General features: G+C 35.9%; 1 protein-coding gene across 4 annotated transcripts in view; it reads right to left on the reverse strand.

Annotated features, from left to right (window-relative positions):
* Positions 1-7,157: 7,157 nt before the first annotated feature.
* The window catches only part of KHDRBS3 (KH RNA binding domain containing, signal transduction associated 3), a 97,446-nt gene continuing 86,724 nt past the window's right edge, over positions 7,158-17,879 (reverse strand). For 3 of the 4 annotated variants that reach the window (XM_054817253.1, XM_054817250.1, XM_054817251.1), the window contains 2 exons: positions 14,693-14,751; positions 10,946-11,549 (listed from right to left, as the gene is read on the reverse strand). In XM_054817253.1, coding sequence (XP_054673228.1) covers positions 11,458-11,549; positions 14,693-14,751 — 151 coding nt within the window. In that variant the 3' untranslated portion in view covers positions 10,946-11,457. Of the gene's footprint in view, positions 7,903-9,984; positions 10,042-10,945; positions 11,550-14,692; positions 14,752-17,879 lie in introns of those variants that run through there. The other variant, XR_008575929.1, reaches the window with a different exon arrangement.

Below are 17,879 nucleotides of genomic sequence, written 5' to 3' on the forward strand. Positions count from 1 at the left end.
AAAATCAAATATAAAGCAAAAGAATAATATTCTTGATGCCTGGATGTCATGTCCATCATCAAGAATGAGGATCTAGTGAACTACAGGCTGACTGGCCTAATCTTGATCTCTGAGAAAGTTATGGAGCAAATCCACTCAGAAGCACATTTCCATGCATGTGAAGGACAAGAAGGTAACTAGGAACAGCCAACATGAATCTAGCAAGGGCAAATCAAGCCTAACCTGGTTGCCTTCTGTGGTGACTCGCATGGAGAGAGTGGTCAATGTCATGTACTTTGACAAGTGTGGCTAACTTGCAGTCAATCTGGAGATACAAAAAGTAGTTGGATGGACTCCTTGGTGACTGGAAAACTAGGCCGTATTGAAAAAATAGCTGGACAGCTGGAGTCCAAGGGTAGAGGTCACTGGTTTGAAGATTTGGTGGCAGCCAGTTCCTTGCAGCATGCCTCAGGGATCTATACTGAGCCAATACTGGTCAATAGGATGGAGTGCACCATATATACTCCTGTAGAGACTGAGGGGCGGGAAGGGGTGGGGGGTGGTGACACAGTTAATACATCTCAGGTAGATCTCCATCATAGTGACATTACTATGTTACAGAATCACATAAAGGTTGAGATTGGAAGGGACCTCTTGAGGTCATTTTATCCACTCCCTCTGCTCATGCAGCTCCACCTGGAGCAGGTTGCCCAGGACTATGTTAATACAGAGAACTACAGTTTGAGAGTGTGTGCCAGTGTCCTGCTACGCTTGTTTCTGTGTTTTGTTTGTTTTGTTTTTATTTTCCCTCCCAATTGATTTGTCACATCTTTCAAGTGGCCTAGCAACACTAGGCATGTCCTCAAAATCATGCTTTAAAAATATAATTTTTTTTTTTTAAAAAAACCAAACAACTTTTGGAAGAATTTATTTTAAAATGAAGCAGTTACTCTGTTCCCAAAACATATTTTCCTGCAAAACAACTTTTTTCGGGGGAAATTTGAGTCTCTGAGGAATATTGCACCAATGATAAATTTCATGCTTGTTTTGGCTCTTACTCTGTATAGTGCAAAATGATCTACCTGCATCAGCTCTTCCTTAACACAGCAGTGTTTGAAAGTTAGTGAATTCTTTAAATGTTAAGAACCACAGAAGTATGAAGTCTTAAATTTCCATTATCAGAAGCGTTGCATATTTTCTGTTTCCTAGTTAAAAGATTTCCTGCAGATATTCCAAAGAAGAGAGAATCTTATTTACACAGCTCTGGATAACTGGGTAAGTAGACTGGAGAGTTTTATCTTCCTTCTGTGTAGCATCTACTGGTTATTAGTGGGGGCTGGATACTAATATTTTAGACACTAGACTGAAATAGGAAATATTTTACTTCCTATTGTTCTAAGTACTTACGCAAAGAAATTCAACTGCTTTTTCTAGTCTCTAGACTTTCCTTCAGCCAATCCCATTTAAAACTTTTCCTTTAAGCAGTGACTAACATTTATAGCATAACCATAAATTCCCTCTTGTACAAGTCCTCTCAGCCAATATCCTAGCTAATCCTTAGATTTAAGATGCTTACAAACAAAAACATGCAGCCATGTTTAACAGAAGGCTCTGGAAACACTGAGTATGAAAATGTCCTGATAAATACATACGCTAAGAAGGCTATTGCACCACAATGTTTGGAGCAGAAGCCATCAAAAGGCAGTCTTGCATTTGTTTTCTGCTTAAACAAGCAGAATATAAAACTTGTTTGAAAGAAGGGCAGAGACAGCAGGTAACAAACATGGTTACATACACATCCTCTCACCTACTCCTACCTATTTGGAATAGCCCCCTCTATACTGTGTAGCAAACCACATCTTCTACACACATTGCTATGAGAGCTGTCTTCAGTGATTTTCTCCAAGTACCTGTTTATTTCCAGACCCCATCAATTGCTGCTGTTTTCAAGGTATCAACAAAGCTGGATTTGGAACAGAAATTTGAGTGGCATTCATCACGCTTTGCTTCAGACATCTTGGGTTTAAACATCCAAATAAGTTTAATCACCCTCATGAGTCAAGGAGGGAGAGCCAGGTGCTTTCAGAGGGTGGGTCACCTGATCTCAATGTACTTCTGTCTCAAAAAGATGAGTTATCCTTTGAGCTTGTCTCTCTTGATTGACGATAAGGGGAGCCTGAGCAACCAGTCAAGAGTTTGTCATCTGAGCTGTAGATATATAAATCAGAACTGAAAAATCCAGCCTGTTTCTTTAACAAAATTTAGACTTCTGTTAATAAGTAGATGCTGTTTTCAAAAAGCATAATTAGCAAGTTAACCACAGCGATATACAAGATTTCTAAATGTTGCTTGCATGAGCAACAAGAGTTGTGTTGGTATGTTAGTATCATTAAATATTGACTTACCATCACTTTCACTGTTTGTAAAGGCAGCAAGACATGCATAATATATATAAAATATATTTATGGAAATGGAGAATGCATCCTTGTTAATAAAAGCTATTTTGTTCATCTTAACCCTCACAGATTACTGTATTAACCCGCAAATCAGACAAAGAAAGCACTTTCTTCTGATGGTTAGAATTATTATACAACAATCATGGATCCATGACTTTCAAGTTCAGCCACAGTTATTAGATCATTCAATCTAGTCTGCTATGTAGAAAAAAACCCACAGAAGCCCATTCTTCTGCATGTAGCTCACTGCTGTGGTTAATCACTCTCATTTGAGCCTAATTTCTCATTTAAAACTACAGGGCTTTTACACTCAGCATTAGTTCTTACTTTTTTTCACTACTAGATTAGAGTCATTTAGTACTTGTTATTTTCTCCCTGTGCAAGCAATTATAAACCATAATCAAGCTTTTTAAGTCTCTCACAGTAAGATAACATCTTGTGTCCTTTGAATTATTCTTCTGAAGAGCCCTTACCAAATACATGAAATTATGTACGCATGCATATAAATATTATTCAGGAGTACACAAAACGACCTTTCAAAGGAGTATTGATTGTGGCATTTATAAAAATGATCTGCTTATATCCTTGAAGAATATCACCAAAAATTAACGAAGCTATTCCTACTACATGAGAGATTCCAATGCCAGACTAGCTACAGGTAGAAAAAAACCCAGTAGTTATCATAGACCGTGCCTGTGACCTATGCTTCTCTCACCTAGGATACATCACTTTAACTTCCTAACATCAAATATGTCTAAATCACAAGTGAACTCCTGGGAATAACTGTTGGAATAGTCTATGCCAATAAAAAACTTTTTAAAGATTAGCAGCTATTGCATGGCTTCCCAAGGTAGCTCAGGGAAGATATGCTCTGGAATATGGAGGCTTTCCATTTCCATTCCAGAATTTGAAATCCAAAATGGTTTTTAGTATTTAGATTGCTTTTTAACAACCTGTCTTCCCCATCCAGTTTCCTGTTGTGTAATACACTTATATTTTTTTTTCCATTTTCATTTCCTCAAATCTGTAATGAGAGTAATAAAAAAAATAAATGCAACTCATGATCACCACCATAAAACATACCACAAAACTTTACCACAATCCCTTATGCATTTATCCCGCAGTTCTTTCAAGAGGAGTAACCGCCTGAGGATTATCTCTGCTTTCTTGACTTATACTTAATTCTGTCAGTCTTAGAGGGACTCTATTTCTGATCTAGAAGTAATATAGTCAAGTGAATCACATGAAAAAACTAAACACACACTTTTCTTATTAATAAGATGTATGAGAAAATCATTACTAGACTATTTTGAATATCTGGGGGAATTTTCTGTTCAAATCATTTCAAGTGAGAGCTTTGAGTGCTGTAAAAAAGTGAAACTTATACTAAACAGAATAAGCTTAATTTTCATGTGTGGATAATTCTGATCATCACCATGGGTCAGATGATTGCCATTATGCATGTAGGCAACATTCACCAGTTTGTACTTAGTCCTCGCATTTGCTTTCAAACCTGTAATTAACTCCCCTGAAAGGTCAACCGAATTTTTAAACCGGCAAGTATTTATATTGTGCTATGAACATTGCAAAATGGTTTAGTAAAAGCCCAAAGTCTGTGAATGTGTTTTTAGCAGCGTAATGCTGTAGCAGTCGTACAGTCTGAAGGAAGAGTATCTTCATCCATGGATTTTTGAACTGGGAATTGCATTATCAGAAGAATGAACTTAGACAAATGTATTTCCCTTCTTTTTCAATACATCCTTAAAAATAGAGTAGTGAATTCACATCTTTTCTCTCAGTAAGAAACACACAAGAAACAGCTACCTCCACATTAAGAAACTCCAACTGTTAATAGAAGAATGAAGAAACGAGGCAATTTATCAAATAAATAAAAAGCGTTTCATCTTCATGAGATGTTTAGGGCACCAGGATGTTTCACACACAGATCAACAGCAATAGCACAAGTTACCACTTAATCTCTTGCCGTAGAAGACAATGAACTACTGCATTCATGGGTTGCTGCTTGAGTAAGCATTTGGAGCACTTCACCATGTTTTGCATAAGAGGGGGGAAAAAAAGTCAAGTCTATAGAGGTCAATAAAAAAAAAATCAAACTTCCTTTTAGCTTCACAAAGGGGCCAGCATTTCACCTCAGGTGAAAACTTTCTTAATTTTAAATTTCAGTACGAATATAAAGATAAGATCATTCAGGCTATTTTTACCAACTGGTTCTAGGCCTGAAGAACTGGTTAAGGGTTGAGCTTCTGCTTTTGCAACGCTAAACTCCAAGGACTGATTTACATTTGATTTCTCTCAGGGTAATAGGAGCAGAACCTTGTTTAGTCAGGAATTCTAGCTCAGTAGCTTTTTATCTTGAAAGAGCATGAGTTATTTTCATTACTGGCTATAAAGATTCCTGAGAAATTTTGTCATAAGCCTTTATTCAATCTAAATTATTTTAATTTTGTAATTTTCAAGTACATCTTTGACTGAAAAGTGGAAGTTTCCATTAAGCCTGTTTCCTATTTTGCTATTTTTAGGAATGTTGACATTTCATACTTTAATACTTTCCCAATGATGAACCTAAAAAAAAAAACTATAGAGCAAAGCAGCTTTATTTCTGCCCTCAGCTACAGTTTCTAAGCATTTTTAAAATCCAAGTTTGCCAGAGATGTTCTCCTGACTGGCAGTCCTAGAGAAAGCCTGCCTGTAGACAAGGGTCAACGCACTGCAAACTCCTTGAAGTATCTGAGGCTGCACAAACATTTATCATCTTAGCAATATGTGCTTTAACACTAAATACCTTCAATAATTTCCATTACCAAAGGGGTTTTTCTCCCCATTAAACAAATGCAGCTGTCTTGGACAAAATTGCTGAACTTGTTAAAATCATTCTCAGCCCTTTCATCCAATTAATCTTTTTCATAAAGTCAAAGATATTCTGATTCTTTGTGTGCATCTACTGAGCCGCAACAGTACTGAGGATGTTAGACATCGGTAACCTGGAAATTCTACTATAAGTTGGGCCTTTCAGCACACAATTGTGAGCCTGCCACAAAAATCCAACTATAATAAAATAATAAAAAGGACTGCAAAGTTCTGTGTGGAGAAATAGAAGCAGAACCACTCAAGGGCAGATTTGATCCTATTTATCACCAACCATTGTATGTATGCAAGTTTAACTCTGCATTTTGATCTTTAAATTTTCAGTTCCTTTGGTCAGAAGGCTGAAGTTCCAACTTGAAAAGTATGCTCTGCAGTATCATTCGTAAAGACTGATGACCTCGAGGTTTGTTCTAATACACGCATAGAGTATTTTGTACAGTTGTTACATTGCCAAGTGTGGTGACATCCCCCCATCAGGATAAACACTACTGGAAAGACCGTGATGCAGACCGGACAATTCATTTGAAGGAGCAGGCTCATGTCCCTGCTCAAAACCTTTAGGTAAGGCAACGTCATGTAGAACACGTACCACAGAACAGAGCATCAGGACTGTCCCACAGCGTAGGCTGAAGTCATCAGTGACAGCACAAGTAGGATGCACATGTGTACGTGGTCACTTGAAGTGAATGACAAAACTATTCCAATGAGACCCAGATTTCACTCAAAACACAACCGCATAATACATAAATCTGTCCAGTAAGAATAAAAACCAGCAGAAATGAAGTCCAGGCTTCAAAGCAGAGAAACAGTCATTCCTTACATTGTTACTGAAGTGAAGCAAAATACTTGCAAGACCAACAGCTGGACAGTCTGCAGTCAACCCGCCTTGACTGGACCCTCAGTTTCTGGTTTTAGGCCACACAGTAATCAGACAAGATCTCAGACAAATTAGCAGATTTGCTAGCTAGCTTCGACAGTCACATATTAAAATCAGTTATACAAGCAAAATATTGCTGTATTGACATTAAGAAGCTCTGTTCATGACTCCAGAGTGAAAGGCTTGATACTTCGCTCCTTAAATAGTTCATAGCACCCCCCAAATAAGATTGTGTTGGTAATCCTGGTGTCCAGTCCAAATTACAGCAAGTGAAATTGCATTCCACTTATCTAAATTCCCCCCACAGTATCTATATACAATTTTTATACTTGGCCAGCATTTGAAATGCTAGGTGCTGTTCCACACCAGAGGTTCCTGCCTGTCAGTCTGAAGGGAATCATTATTATACATCTCTTGCACTTATTCAAAGGTTTTTTTGATTTTGCTTTTACTTATTTAAAATAATTACTATTGCTTGCTGTGGAAGACATTGCAGAAATGCAGTTGTAGTACAGTGAGAGATGACAGCAGGGAAAATCTTTTAAGATTGAGATTAACTGATAAAATCACCTTAAATATTTGAAGGTTGAAATACAGACTTTATTTTATACTGGGTTTTTTTCATCTATTAAAAATGGTATCTTGCTCAAGACATTTTGATCAGTGCCAGGGTTAGTAGGAAATCTAAATTTTTTCCACATCCCCATAAATTTCAAAGCCATTCTTTGACAGTCAGTATATGGTATTAGAAGTTATGAATACATGAAGAGGAAGCATTTGGTGTGAAGCTAGTAAGTAGTATTGCTTATTTTCAAAATAAAAACGAGAGAGACCCAAATTATGCTTTTCTTGGGATGAATTTGAGATTCAGTGAAGAAAAATGAGTCTGATGGAAACACAACTGAAGAATGGGACACTCATACTTTGAAAGCAGTATTTAGGAAAAAGAACACAAGAAATTAAATTATCATAATTTTATTTCTGTTACAAATATCACAATCACAATTAATATAAAACAGAGAAAGCACTGAGGAAACTGAACTGTTAGATACAAGATTTATCAAGGTGTAAAAGCCTCATCCAAGACTACTACTAGAAAATCTGTGACTGTATTAGATAAAACATTTCTATGCATCAAACACCAAGTGAAAGAGAATAGGCAGTACAGTATAATTGACAGGGATCAACACACCTTCGTGTTATACAAGTTTCTGAAGGAAATGGAAGTTGTAGTATCATTTCTACCCAAGGGTCTTGTTTTGAGTAGACCTGTTTACAATTAGCTATTACAAAAAGCTTCAGCAAACCCCACCAATCTTCATTTTAACTTAACCATGTTGTTCATACATTAGACAAGCTATTTCCAAAAGCATTTAAATTCTAGTCATGAGACTTCACACTCTTACACTTGCTGCATAAGGCTAAAAAGAATCACTAAAGGAACATGAGGTTGCATTATTGCTTTGTAACAGGAAATTAGATGAAAATTCTTTATTGAGCTCCAAATAAAACACTGTTGCATCACTAAACAATTGAGAGTTTAAATATACAATTATTTTAAAAAGTGTATAATATTATACACTTTAAGGCTTTAATACAAGAAATACAGAACAGGGTTTTCATATTCCGTAGCCTGTCTTGTTGTCTAGGCACACGGATGAGTACAATGCTCTAAGCAGTCCGTAATTAACATGGCAGAAGTTCCTGAAAAAGAACAAAATATAATTTATTTGTATACATCCCAAGACTAGCAACTATGAATTCCCCAAAGACTGTCCAATTACAAGCAGTGGGATCAGGCAATTATGCCTATATTAAATGTATGTAGATTTATGGAAAACATTGCAGAAACTGCTATCATTGAAATTCAGTGCAAGTGTGATAAAAAGGTTCAATAAAGGCATATTAATTATATGATTAATTATAAGCATTAACGTTACTTGTTTGACCAGTAACGCACAGAAGTAGACCAATGTCAGAACACAAAATCCTACTAGAATGGATAAACACTCCCAGGTTAGTTTGTCACAATAAAAGAAAGGCTGCCTTCTGCATTGATTTATTTATTTTTTTTTACAAATTGAAGGATCTTTACATTATTTTTCCCTCTTCTTAGATTACCCTAAATTAAAAAAAACCCAAAAAACAGAAATACAATAGCAGAACACAATGCTAATGCATGTTATTTCAGGAACTGCCAAGACAAGTTTTGTACTGCAAATACTTAGTTTCTAAGAATATCTAATAGCAGCTGTTCAAACTGCTGTAGCTTATTGTACACCCACGTATAGGGCATGAGATGACATCCAGTCCTATGACATCCTGTCACACAATGGTGCACCCAGACGGCCTCTGCATGATTTGACAAGGACACATTTTTCCCCCCCAAAAAAGGAACCTGGAACAATTTAAGGGTTTATAGGATTTCAGGGCAAAGTAACAGAAAAGGGACACAAATGCATGCTGATACATTCATCCTCCACATAGGAGGAACTAAGGAAAGATGGCATAAAAAAAGAGTTGGATAAATATTACAAAAGGTTGAATTCACTTCTGATTCACTTATTTGTCTACTAGCCATCTCTGCTAGTAGATATTTCACTTTCAACCCATTAAGTTTCATCATAAATGTAAATGTTAATGGAAAACTTCCTATTTGCAAATAAGAACTTGTTACAACTTATGCAACTCATCATATGTGATTTAAGATGTGAGGAGAAATAGACTTGGGCCAATTCTGTTATAAATATTTTTAAAAGACATTTAAATACTCAGTTTTGCCCTAGCAGTTCTAGCAGCTGTTATCAAATCTTTGCTCTTTGAGCCCCAGAGGGCAGAAATCTTCTCCAAGCTCTCCTAACCTTAAAAGGGCCCTTCGCTTTAAATCTTTAAAATACTCAAAATTGTTCTAAAGCCATTTGGTATGTACAAAAAGTTCCTTTAGCCTGTGACAGGAATCTCTTAAATTTACTGTGGTATACAGAGGCAGCGCAACATATGCAATATTTCAAAGTATAGAGCTCTAAGTCACATCAACTAAAGGTACTGAGATCATGAGGTTACCAGGAAGAATTACCATTCCCAGTAGGAAATAAAGAAAAATATCTGTTCTATTTAAAATAGACACAATCTAAGCATAAATAAAGTTAAATTATTTCTTACTTTATATATTGAATTCAACAGAAACAGTAGAACTAGCTGTTCTTCAGCTCATGTTTCTCAATGGATTTGTTCATTTGTGCCAAAAATCAGTCTGCTCCTTGTGCAGAAATGCTTGACTTAGAAAAATGATTCTACAAAATGCTTTCTTCAGCTTTGGAAAACCATTTTAGACCTGTTTGCTGACCAGATTAGAGTTTTAAGTTCCCATTTGAACACTACTAGCATAAAATTAAATTCATTTTCTTTCACCATCCTCTGTCCAATGAAATACTTAATTGGTTGAAATGTCACAGCTACTGTACCTTTCAATAAACAAACAGCTGGAGGACAGCGTCCACACGCTAGGACAGCGTCCACACGCTAGGACAGCGTCCACACGCTAGGACAGCGTCCACACGCTAGGACAGCGTCCACACGCTAGGACAGTTTAATGTCCTGTTTAATGATAGTTTAAAAACTATGACTTTTCCCACCAGAATTGAACATAACCAATGATTTTTGCTGGCCTCCAGCTCAGTACCTGTAATCATTACATAAATTAAAGCCTTGTGTATAAAGAATGAAGGACCTGATCAAAAGCATTGTATTTCTCTAATAATTTCACAGATGAGTAAAGATACCCACCAAAGCATCAGAAGATTAAGGTTTTTGTTCTCTTGGCTGTCCAAGGAGATGGGTTTCCTGACAAGAGAAAAAAGAGATTTTTACTAAATTTCAAAGACTTTCAAATAAAAACTAAAGAAAACAATGTAAATCGAACTATAATTAATAGAAACTTAATGATTAACAAAGCTTTAGATAACATTTGTAATGTTTAAGTTACTAGAATTTATGGAAAAATAATATATTACAAACTATTAGTTATGAGGTTTTACAGTTGTTTAATAGGGAATAGTTTGTCCAAATTTAACTAGCTAAGCTAAGGCTTTTTAGATTACTAATACAAATTAAACGTTTTAAAATGAGAATTTAGGTGTCCTCAAAGTCTTTCCTACATTCTAACATGAAACTTTCTAAGTTGTAGCCTCCCTGTTTTTATTGGTTATATTAAGATAAATTAAGTGAGATTAAAATCTTATTTGATTTATTTACCTTTGCAAATGAAGACCGTTTTAAGGGTTACACATCCTCTGCCTCTGACGAAAGCGACCTCAATTAGTCAAGTCAGAAAGTCTTTAAAAGCTTTGTGTTTATTGCTTCCAGCACGGAGCGAGGTGGTCATTAACGTACCAAAATTCTCATAAAAATTCCAAAGTTGCACTAGTGAAAAAATGCTCAACAAGATGAAAACTAGTCACATCTTTTTCAGAAAATTCATTAGCTATTTTAAACCATTTTTAACAAAAATATTTTGATTTAATGTGGCACTCAAGCAGATCCATACCATTTGGATACTTTAAACAGCATTTATATCTACTGTGAGTATATATAAACATTTAGGTTTATACCATTTTTTAAAGAAGTTGCGCAAAGTTTAAAATAAGCCTTTTATGCTGACAGCTGTTAAACGTATTTCTCCCTGTTTACTACTATTTATGAAGTTTTATTATAAGATAAAGCATAAAATTAATCTCACACACACTGATTTTCTTTCAAAAGTTTATTTAGTATCAAGCAAGGGTAAAACTTTGCTTAACACTACAGAACATTTCAAGACTTGAGTTACAAAATACCACATTATTTGCATTTGTAATTTGCTTCCCTTTTTACGCATGTTTGCAAAGAGAAAACTAGCAAATGGCTGAAAATAAAAACTAAAAACTAAATTGAAAACCTTTAAAATAAAAGGTTACGCTTATGTTAAAAGAATGGACTAACATATTTAGTGAACCTATTTTTTGTTTAACACTAGTTAATCAAAGGTTATTTTTTTGATCACCTATTTTTTCAAATACAGTTTGGAAATAACAAAGTTCCTTGTTTTACATATCTTTCTGTCCAGGTTGCTCTTTCAACAAAATATTTTAAGTTCAGTCCATCCATTCAGATTTTTAAGCGCTTTGATTTAATAAAAAGGGATTGTTCATAGAAAAAATTACTTTGAACAGTATACAGGACTGGTGGAGATTGGATATTTCACAACATCAGACAGTACAATCAGTATCTGGCATATGGCTGGTCTCTGTAGACTCCTTTTGTTGTCCTTGCAGAAGGTGCCTTGTGTCTTGAGTTGGTCCATTCTTCTTGCCCTACAAGAAGGGAAATATAGTTAGACCTCTTCCCATGTCCTCAGATGCTGTACGTTTTTCCTTATTTAATTGTCAGTTAGATAGCAACGTTTTATTTACTGAAACCAAGGTGTACAAAGTGAAGTCTAATGCTTGAACCAAAAATTCTGGGTACAACACATCTATATGAGCTACCCCAAAATGGTTTTTCAGCACATAACAGCAGGGAGTGTGACAGGCTAATGGCAAAGATATTTAGGGCTCCGGCATTCAGCTGGACCTGCTTGTTGCAAATACAGAGAAGTGTCAGCTATAGCAGCAGACCTACAAATAATTATGCTAGGATGAAATGAATGGAGGATATGAATTATGTATAAGCAAATAAGCTACCCTCAGAAATAAGTTTCTTTGCATCAGTACCAATTTAGGCTTAATTCAAATATGCAATGCAATAGTGAAAAACCTCAAGTATCACTAAAAACACCTGTGGCTTCTAATCTAGGGGCAATATTCAACTTCACTGTAAACATACACTTCCTCTAAAACACAAGAAATAGGAAGGCAGATTATAAAAAATTAAAAGGGCAAGGGAGATTGCTCATTTGAATTTTGAGACCAAAGTTTGTGAAAAGCTTGTGATATATTTAGTGCTTCATAATTCTACCACATCTTAGTGACGATATAATAAATAATAAACAAAAATGGCCAAGTATTGTTGTAATAGATGAGAATTAGACCTACCGTACCACGCATTTACTACAACAGAAAAGACACAGGACCAAATGCAGAGCATAACGAAACAGTACTTAGGTAATCTTTGATCAAGTAAACAAATCAGAGTACTGACAGGTGAACCCAAAGCAATCCAGAAACTAAGGGTGGAATGTAAATGACTAGGTACAGTAGTCTAAAGTGTAGGCATCGCTATTTTTCTAGCCAATTAAAAAATAAAAAAGTCAACAGTCAAAGAATCCCTGTACTACTATGAATGGTAAGGTAACTTCCTCAGAGTAGAGATCTGAAATTAGGTTATAAGAATCCCCTAAGTAAAGGTTCCAATTTCAATTTTTTTCACAGAAATCTCATTCTAGCTACTTGGAGGTAAAAGGAACAAGTTCAAATCTGGCATAAGGTTGAAAGAATTAAACTTGTACCTCAGGCAAGTTCCACAGAAATCTGACAACAGAACAACATACGTGAGAAGTAATCTCTTGTGCTGCTTCGTCTCACAGAAAGCAAGGCTTCTACCAGTCAAGGAAAAGCAGCCTAGCCTAACAGCGAAGGCAGCTGGCTGAGGGGTAAGAATTAAAAATACCCTAGCTTAAGCACCACTGCAAGGAACTGTTCAAATGTCAAAAGCAGTTTTGGTTACAGTGTAAGGAGAATATTTGCTCCTTTTCAAGGCGTTGGTCAAATCAGTAGGCTGAAGAGTCACCTTACTTTATCGGTTTTCATTTTGGTGCCATTCAGGGCTCTACATCTTAAAAATACCGATATTCTTCCTACACCTTCTGGACTGGCACCTGAGATTCTCAGAGGAGGAAAAGTTCAGGTACTTCCTGGGAAACTGTTTCCTCCTGGCCAGCACTAGGCAACTATCTGCTCGCTATGCACCCTTATGAATTTTAGTCCGAGGCACCTGGTGTTCTTTACATACTGTAAGGATGATTATTAGTATCTAGCTCTGCATTTAAAGATGTACTTGAGGGCCAGCTAGTTAAGAAATAAAGTATATAACTATTTGTATGTGCAAAAACTTCAGTGGCTGTGACCCATAATCATTCTTCAAGGTATTTATAGTCTTCCTCTCAACTTGAGTAAATACATCACTTAATATTCTGAGTGGCTGTGGTCTGATAAATAGAAAGCCAATTTTAAATGCAAAAGCAATGAAAAAAATCCATATTTTCAACCTTAAATACTGCAATCCACGTTTTTCCCCCATCAGTCAACTCTATCTACATTAAGCAGTTTCATACAATCCCCCCCCATCAATTCTGCATTCATGAAAGTGTCTTAGAAATATTAAGCTTATAATGGCAAATAGTTTATTTTAATGCTGAAATAAAGATTTAAGCTATGTATCTATCAAAAGCAATTGAAAGTGCTGGGCAATAGAGGAATTTCAAGTGACCTCTTTTGATGAACTGGCTTGCCGCTTAAGCAAAATAATTAGTTTAAGCAGACGACATTGGGCAAACTTCTGTATTAGGTGCATTTATCATAAGTTAGTTGAGGTCATTTTAGTTTTCAGCAGGAAGCACTTCCAACTGGAGTTCAAAAAAATACACCAAATTAAGTAGAGCTCTAAAAGTATCACTGAAGCATCCATTACCCAGAATCACAACTCTCACACTAGTTATTAACAATCCTCAAGTGTTTGATATTTGAGTGATCGAGATTATATTTCTCTGATCTCTAGCCAGAGATTTAACATTTATCCCTTAAGCAAAGGTGCCTTTTAATATGCTTTATGCTTCTAATCCGTAACAGATTTCTTTAATTAAACCTGTCACTACCACACTTCTAGCTTAAGAAAAACATGATCTTTACCACTGGCATATGGGTTTTGCTTCATTATGCATTGTTTTGTCTCCATATGAGTAACCCACTGCCCTCATGTCTATTAGCTACCTAAAGTACTTTCATAACCTTTACATAATGACTCCCTGCTTGATTTCACAAGACTGATGTATGAAAATGAATACAAAGAGACCATATAAGTCTGAAATGCACTCAATTAGGCCCTGATTCAGCTGAGAACTTCAGCAAATTCTTACCTTGTACCAAGTTTCAACAGCAGCTGTACCACACTGGAAGCATTTGCTTTCAGCTGCAAATAGCTCCTGAAAAAAGGTCCTACAGCCCCATTGTTTTTTTCCTTAAATTTCACTGAATGTGACATGAAAAGGGTACTTGCAGCATGATTTAGATTTTTTTTTATCTCTCTGATTTTAATTTCACATGACTATGTTAACTAACATACCACAGAAACCTTCTTCAGTATTTTTCTCAATAACCACCTAAGGAGCTCTGTGGCAGTGCAGGAATCCCTGAACAGCTGTTATTCACTGCAGAACTGATGCTTGCCTTATAGAAATTCTTCTTTGACAGTATTTTTTCAAGATCCTACTACTGTAGTCATTCAGCTCAAAGCTACTCACCGTAAGAGTCATATGTTTCTTCACTCAGTCCATGGCCATAGTCATAGTAATCTGCCCCACTGTACGGGAGGAGGGAAGTAGGAGGAAAGAAGAAACAAAGCAGTTACATTTTAAGAAGCAATGCTTATCATTATACATTCTACCTTTGAAAAGAAGAAGGGTGTAGACATGCCTTAAGGTAAGCATCCATGTGATAATAACAACTGAGGTCCTGTTGTTCATTAATGAGAAAATAAACCGTATTTACTTTCATTTAGGATTTTTTTTTTATCACTGAGTCCCTGGTCCACAGTGTGAAACATGGATGTGGAAATTTTATATTTATACTACTATAGTCGAGAAGGTTGAAGAACTTTACCTTCTGCATGAGAAGGAAATCACTGTAATATATGATCACTAGCAAGTAATTACTAATATTGACAAAATGTTTCTAACATTAGATTGATTGCTAGCAAAATAAAACAGAAAGAAAAGGCAATTTATAGGCTTAACATGAATTAACAGGTAAAGCATTTATATAAAACAAGACATCAATATCACTTCTAAACTGGCACAAGGATCATTTGTTGTGTTTGTTTTTTTGAGGGAGAGTTGTGTTTTTTTTTTTAAACTAGTTTAAAATCCCACAAAGGCCAGAATAATACAGTTCTGGTGTGTGCAAATGCATATCTAAAAAGCGTGGATAACTATTTGTTATTGCTAGTATAAGGCTTCCTAAATAAAATCTTAACCCAAATGTACTATGAAGACTCACAAAAAAGTATACGTATACAACCTAAATGTTATCTATGGTTTGTCAGTCCATGTGCTGAGGACCCCAGAATAACAAGGGCAAAATTTGAAGCATAACAACATAATTTTGCCCGGCAGTAGACAATGATAAAGTAGCCTTTATTCTGACAACCAACTTAAAGCTGACATTCACTATCCTTCCACACAGTACTTGATTATTTAAGGCTGTCATCAAGTTTAGAAGCCTATAGCAGCTGAGCCCTATCCCCGTATTTGTCAATCCTGTTGGAATGACTTCTGCAGGGTTTGATTTCATACATCTAAAATATCTATTAAACAAAAAATGACTCATTTTACAGCATGTGAACTGCAAAATGAATAAACATCAGAAAGGAAAAAAATCTTTTACTTATACTGAAAGCATATCATGACCCATCTTTATGAGCAAACCCTTCAAAACTAAATCTGTCCAAAAAGTTATAACGGGAAGTAAAGTTGCCTAGTGCAATTCAATGTTATCTACTCCGACTACTTTCATTTGCGCTCTATGAACAATTCCACCACTCTCAATTCAACTGTACATTAAACAAATGCAAAACTTCAGATAAGACAACTTAAAGACTATGACCCAAAGAAAAAGTGACATGCAGATGGCTGTAGGGAATTCTGGGTAAAAAAACATTAAAAAGATTAGATTTTTGTTTCACTGTAGAAGTCTGAATAGCCCATGGAGTTCACAATCAAGACCAAAGAGAACTGTTTTGGGTTTTTTTAGAGGAATTACAGAAAAATCTAGTACTGTATATGAAGTTACAGCTTACAGAACTGTATTTTTTTTTCCCCAAAGCAATCACCTGCAGAAAGGTAACCTAGACAAAGGAACCTGCAATACTAAACTTTTAAATTGCACGTTTGAACTTATTACCTGAGAAGCTGAGGTCAATTCTGTTGTGAGGAATTAAATAGCTGTATTAAATTCTTCCTCCTCTGGACAGAAGGTATGATGTCAATTTTTGTTTTAAAAGCATCCTTGACTTTTATACTTTTTTATATAGGTTCACTGGCATCTTAGCATACTGACTGAAGACTACTCAAACTCTGTATTTCCCTTTAATGGATTTATTCTACAAGGGAAGACCTTTTCTTCCTATTCCTTTCATTTTATTTCATAGAAAGGAGAACAAAACCACAAAACAGGTTCATTTTACCCCATGTGCCTCCCTCCGTTCAAAACAAGGGAACACATGCCATGGATCCTTTCCTTTTTAACCCAGCAAGACTAAACCTGGAGTCTGCTTCGAGTTCTTATGTTTTCAGATGTGAAATCCCTTCCTGAGGCCATTTTCTTCAATTTTCTTAATTTTTCCTTACTTCAAGGCATCTACTTCGTAGGTGGATAATTGCATTACGTGGTATAATCAGCTGACTTTTCAAGCATCTTCCTAAACATCAAGTGAACAGTACAAGTGCAATCAACACTGGAGCATCTGCTGTGATTTAGATCTTTTGTACATATAGAGCCCTTGCTTCTATCTCCTCATTTAACTTCTTTTGTATTCCCATTCCAGCACAATGTCTTTGGGCTGACAAGAGAGAAGTCAGAGATGGCAAAGAAAAAAAAAGCTTTGATTTTCCACGTCAATAAAAACTTGTAACCACCTAATGATATGGAAGGATTAGCAAAGAACAATAAACTTAAGAAGTATGTCCCTTCTAGTCGCTGAGGGCCGGGCATTAATCCTACAATGTTTAGAGGAAGTGTGAAGTGAGGCTTAAGTAGTTTAAATAAAGCCGGGGGAAGTGTTCATTTTCTCTGTTCAAGAAAAAGCCTGAGATGGAGAAGATCGACCTCAGATTTTAGCACTGCATCACTGATGAAGTAAAGCCTTAGAGGAGCTTTTTTATCTAGTAAAACAGAGGACTGGGAAGCTTCCTGCCATTTTTCTTGAACCACTGTGCTGTGAGAAGTATCTTATACTTTAATTTAGAGGTATTCAACATAAGCCTTCAAAGGTCTTATGGATATGACCTGAATTTCTCAGGCTTTTCTGCTAAGCTGATTGTTTATGAAAATATCTTGATGAACTGTAATTCAAGAACAAATCTTTTTGAAAAAAACACATAGCAGTAACTGCTCTTGACACAACAGTTAAGTCTTAATATGTATAAAAGGTAGAGTTCCTTAACTATTAGCTTATTCTGTCTAGAGATGTTGGGACATTCTCTTGGGACAGATATCAACAGTATGGTAGAGTTTCAACCTAACACTCAGATATCAGAATAGGTCTTCAGGCTATTTTTGGGACAAACCTAGAACAGTCACATCAACCACACAGTGCAAGTGTACTACAGTATTTCCAGAAAATGCATAGAGGTAGTCAAAATACATTGTGATTAATGAATGTGATCGCCATGGCCCTTTAGACTTGATACAGGCATCTTTCAGAATCAGCAT

Source organism: Grus americana, chromosome 2 (genome assembly GCF_028858705.1).
Source record: "Grus americana isolate bGruAme1 chromosome 2, bGruAme1.mat, whole genome shotgun sequence".
Taxonomy (NCBI): Eukaryota; Metazoa; Chordata; class Aves; order Gruiformes; family Gruidae; genus Grus; species Grus americana.